Raw genomic sequence first — 4797 nt, forward strand, 5'->3', positions numbered from 1 at the left:
TCCTAGCCGCCCGGGCCCCGCGGGCCGGGGGGGAGGGGGGGGGGGAGGTCGCCAGGTTGATGGACCGGCCTGCGGTGTGCGTGTGTGTCTGCCTGGCCAGCTGCCCAGCCCACAATCCCCAAATCCAGCTGGGTGCGTGTGCGCCCTGGCAGACCCCCCCCGCGCCTCAGGCAACTGGCCCCCGGGGGCTCCTGGGCATGCGCATGCTGCCCCCCCGCCCCGCGCCCCGGGCCCGGATACGGGGGCGTGTATGAGGGGAAAGGCGTGGGCGCATGGGGGCGGGGGGGCCGGCATCGCGCCCCCCGCCATTCCAAATTGTGGGGGAGGCTGGGGCGCACTCGTGTGCGTGAATGTGCATGCGGCCACGCATGTAAGGGCGGCGGGGGGGAGGGGGGGACCTCCGGCGAAGGCCTGGCCCCCTCCTCCGGTGCGGGGATGCTGGCGTTTTGGGGGTGATTTTTTCGGCCCCCCTGGCGAGTCAGCCTCGCTCTGGCGGTTGCGGCAACTCTCGCCCACTCCCCCCCTCCTTCGCTCTTTCCCTTGCTCAGTGCCTGTCCCACATCTGCACACGCGCCCATTCGCCAGCATATTCGCCCCCGCCTCCCCCCCCCCCCGCCGCCGCCCCCCGCTTCCTCCCTGCGCCTGCATTCCCCTCTCGCCCTGTCGCCTGTGCATCCCGGCATCGTGTCCCGAGGGCCGCGGGTGCGCGAGAGAGCGTGAGAGAGCGTGAGAGAGGCGGGGCAGCAGTAGGAGCCCCGAGCGGCCGTCGGGGACAAGCACGCGCGCGTGCGCATGACCGACCCAAGCGAGGGACATGACCCGGCGTCCCGGCGCCATGTTGGCGGTGCGCGATCCTGGGTGGACGAACCACCGCCGGTGGAGTGCCTGGACCACTCGGTCGAGCGGATGTTCCGCATCGAGCCCGGCCGGCTGCTGAGCGCGTCGACGGATCGGGCAGGCCCGGGGCTGCCACCGGCCCCGGCCGGGCCCGGGGCACATGGCCGGCCCCCGGTCATGGTCCCGGCCTTGCCGGAACCCCTGGTGGACTATCAGCCCGCCGTGGCGGCATCCGTGAGCGACATCTTCCGTGCTGGCCGGTGCCTGAAGGCCGGGGCCCTGATGCCGACGCCGCTGGACAGCCACCTGGCCGCCGACTCTGTGACGGTGCCGGTCCGCCGAGCGGCCGACGTGGCGCGGCCCGCGCCTCGGGCCATGTCCCCGAGCGCGGGCGCCTTCGAGGGGACTGGCATGCCAGCAGCAGCAGCAGCAGCAGCAGCAGCACCGCCGCCGCCGCCGCCGCCGCCGCCGCCTCCCCCACCAGCGTCGCCGCCACCGCCGCCGCCACCACCGCCACCACCGCCATCGCTGCATAAGGTGACACAACTGGATGGGGCTGCCGGCAACGGGCGGCCCGGCCCCCGTCGGGATGCCGGTGCGCTGTCCGCCGAACCCCACGCCCGCACCGCACAAGACCCCCTTGCCCATCTGCTGCCTGACCCTCCCTCCGCGACGGGGCCCGCGGCGGCGCCAGACCTGAAGTCGCGTCTGCTGCTGTGGATAGGTCTCAAGCGGCGGCAGCCCTTCCGCGAGCTGTTTTCGCTGCCGGAAAATGAGCAGACCCTGGACTGCGGGACCTTCTTGAAGTTCAAGAACCGTGACTTGGAGAACTCCTTCCGCGAGTTCTTCCTGGTGCATGTGCGTACGCGGGGCCGGCCCGCGGTGGGGTCCATCTCCAGGGGCCGACAGGGAGGCGGGGGGGGGGGGGGGGGGGGGGGGGGGGGGGGGGGGGGGGGGGGGGGGGGGGGGGGGGGGGGGGGGGGGGGCCACATTGGTGTCGGGGTCCCGGGCGAGGGCCTCGGCCGACTGTGACTGACCGGCTGCCCGACCGGCGTGGCATGGTGTGCGGCGCCGCGCCGACCGCAGGACAAGTCGTCGCTCAAAACGCTGGCTCTGTGTGGGCTCATGGCGTCCGTCCTGCAGACCATCGTGTATTTTGTCTTTTCCGACTGCGAGCGATACGCCGTCGGGGCCCAGTGCTTTCCCACCCTGGCGGGCATCCTCTTCTCCGTCATGACTTTGATCTATGTGTTCATTGTCTCGGTGATCATCTTGAGGTGCGTGCGGGCCGGCGCCCGGGAGCGGGGCCCTCGCCTGGGCCGGGGCCTGCGACATGTGCCTGGCGCCATGGCTCCGGACTTACCTCGCCACCTGTGCCCCGATGTCGGCCCTCGGGGCCCCCTCGGCCACGGCCATCATCCCCCTCGAGGCAGACCGGACATCGGCCAGACCCCGGTCTTCCTGCTGCATACGCTGCTCCTGTCAACCCTGGCCATGCTATCGGTCCTGTTCAGCTGCGAGGTGTTCATCAGCAATGTGCGTGCTGGGCGCCGCTGCGCGGCCCCTGGGGCCACAGGGGGGCGGGGGGCGCACGCGCGGGGGACAGCCGGCAACTGTGCCGTCGCGCTGCGGCACCGGCGCGCCACCCGGACCCCACTGCCGGGCACTAACCTTCTCCCCTGGTACTGCCTGCCTTGGCCGCATCGCCGGGCCTGTGTGTATGTGTGACGGTGTGACGGTGTGTCGGCGCGCGCCGGCGCAGGACTCGATCCTCACCTTCGTCATCATCAACCAACGAGTGATGATGATCATGCTGCTGGTGGTGCCGCTGTCCTGGATGCGCCTCGGGTCCAGCACCATCCTCATCCTGGCCGTGGCCACCATCGACCATATCATCCGCATTGTGGTGTATGCCATCAATTATCGCGGCGTGCGCGACCGCTTCGAGTGGCGCTTCATCCTGGCCACCACGCTCTTTTACCTGGGGACCTTCATCGCCTCCATCACCATCACCTTCGAGCGGGAGTTCGAGTCGCGGGCCTTCTTCCTGAAGACCGGCGTCCTGTACCAGAGCCACCTGGTGATGCGCAATGCCCACCGGGCTTCCAATGTGCTGCTTCGGTCGATCATGCCGCAAAGGTGCGCCCTTTGCTGGCGCTCACCCCCCAGGCGCAGGGCCGGCGAGGGGGGGGGGGGCAGCACGGCATGTGGGTGGGCCTTCCCCCGGGGGCCCGGCTCTCTGCTTGCTTCGCCGGGAGCCCTGCTGTCGGCTGGTGTCGCCCGGGGGGGGGGGGGGGGCCTTGCCATGCCGGCCACAGGACAGGTGCCCGGTCGGGCGGGGGGCGTCCCTGCCCAGGCGGCGGCCGGCTGGCCGTGACTAACCCCATGACACATTGCCCGCGCGGCCGGGCTTCGCGCAAACCACCTCAGCGCCATCCGGCTGCTCCGGGACCGGCGCACGCAGAATGACCAATTCGCCAGGGCCGTGCAGCCGGCGCAAATCCACACCAATGTGACCATCCTCCTGGCCGATGTGGCCGGCTTCACGCGCTTCAGCTCGTCCATCAGCGCCGAGGAGCTGGTCCTGACGCTGAATGCCCTGTTCCTGTGCTTCGACAGCTTGGCCCACGCGTACGATGTGGAAAAGATCAAGACCATGGGCGACAGCTATGTGGCCTGCAGCGGGGCCCCGCGCCAGGAGAAGCTCCACGCCCTGCGCATTTGCCTGCTGAGCCTGGCCATGTGCGATGCCATGAGCGAATTCACCGTCGGCGCGGTGGTGGAGACGGATCCGGACTGCGCGGCGGCCATGGCCGCCGCCATGGCCGCCACCGCCGCCAACGGCACCGGCAACTGCACCAAGTGCGGTGGCATGGGCCGCGTCCCCGGGGGCGGGCCCTGGCCCGCGGCCGACCCGCTGGCCGACTGCGACCGCTTTCACTATGCCTGGCGGCCGCTGCGTCTGCGCGTCGGCGTCCACACCGGCACCGTGGCCGGGGGCCTGCTCGGCCTGAAGAACATGCGCTACGGTATGTCCCGCAGTGAGGCCGGCCGGCAAGTGGGCAGAGGGGGGGGGGGGGGGGGGGGGGGGCTTTTTTTGTCCGGCCACCTGCCTCTCGGTCGGCCCCGCATGCGCGCCTACCACCGGCCCCGGGCATGCTGCCTGCGCTGCTCGGCTGCTCGGCTGCTCGGCTGCTCGGCTGCTCGGCCGTTCGACCGGCGGCCATGGGTCACCGGCAGCGCGTGTCCTGGTGGGGCTTCTCGGCTGGGCGTGTCCTGCCGGCGGCCGAGCCCGCCGCTGCCCCGGCCATCCGGCCCCCTTTGGTCCCCTTCCGGCATCTTCGCTTCCCCGGCCCGGGCCTGGCTGATTGACCCGCCTGCGCTGCCGCCCCTGCACCCGGTCGCCCATTCGCTCGGCCTGGCCGGCCGGTGCGCTCGCCCGGGGAAAAAAAAAAAAAACAATGACCAGACCTCTACTCCACCGACATGCAGGTGGCCTCCATGATCGAGTCTTCCGGGCCGAAGAACAAGCCACACGTGTCCTTCCAAACGCTGCTGGCCCTGGGCCCGCAGCTGGACGACTTCGAGCTGGAGTCCTCGCCCTCCGGGGGGATTTACATCGACAGCGTGGGGCATGTCATCCACACGGCCCTGCTGCGGGGGCTGATCCGCGAGTGCCGGCGGCGGGATGGCTCGCTGCGCAAGCTGTCGGCCGTCACCTGCCGGCTGATCCTCGAGGCGGAGGTGCGCGTCCGCACCGGCGACCTGTCGGAGCTGGCCTACCTGGTGCATTCGGCCCCGACCCCGGGCACGCCCGGCACCCCGGGGGCCGGCCCCTCGCGCGGCCACTCGGCCCTCTGGCGGCGGTATCGCCTGATGGACTCCGGCCACCCGGACCGGCATTCGATTGAAAGCTCGCGCCAGCTGTGCGTGCCTCCTCCGGGGGGGGGGGGGGGGGGG

The 4797-nt window shown here is 71.5% G+C and overlaps 1 protein-coding gene across 1 annotated transcript in view; it reads left to right on the top strand.

The window, feature by feature from the left end:
• Positions 1–792: 792 nt before the first annotated feature.
• Positions 793–4797, top strand: part of H696_03555 (hypothetical protein) — a gene marked incomplete at both ends in the record, with an annotated part of 9610 nt that continues 5605 nt past the window's right edge. The window contains 7 exons of the mRNA XM_009497424.1: positions 793–1432; positions 1532–1695; positions 1924–2114; positions 2271–2373; positions 2600–2976; positions 3268–3866; positions 4307–4763. Of these exons, the coding sequence (XP_009495699.1) occupies positions 793–1432; positions 1532–1695; positions 1924–2114; positions 2271–2373; positions 2600–2976; positions 3268–3866; positions 4307–4763 (2531 nt within the window). The remainder of the gene's footprint in view (positions 1433–1531; positions 1696–1923; positions 2115–2270; positions 2374–2599; positions 2977–3267; positions 3867–4306; positions 4764–4797) is intronic.

The sequence above is a fragment of the Fonticula alba genome (genome assembly GCF_000388065.1).
Source record: "Fonticula alba strain ATCC 38817 unplaced genomic scaffold supercont2.5, whole genome shotgun sequence".
In the NCBI taxonomy this organism is placed as follows: domain Eukaryota; order Rotosphaerida; family Fonticulaceae; genus Fonticula; species Fonticula alba.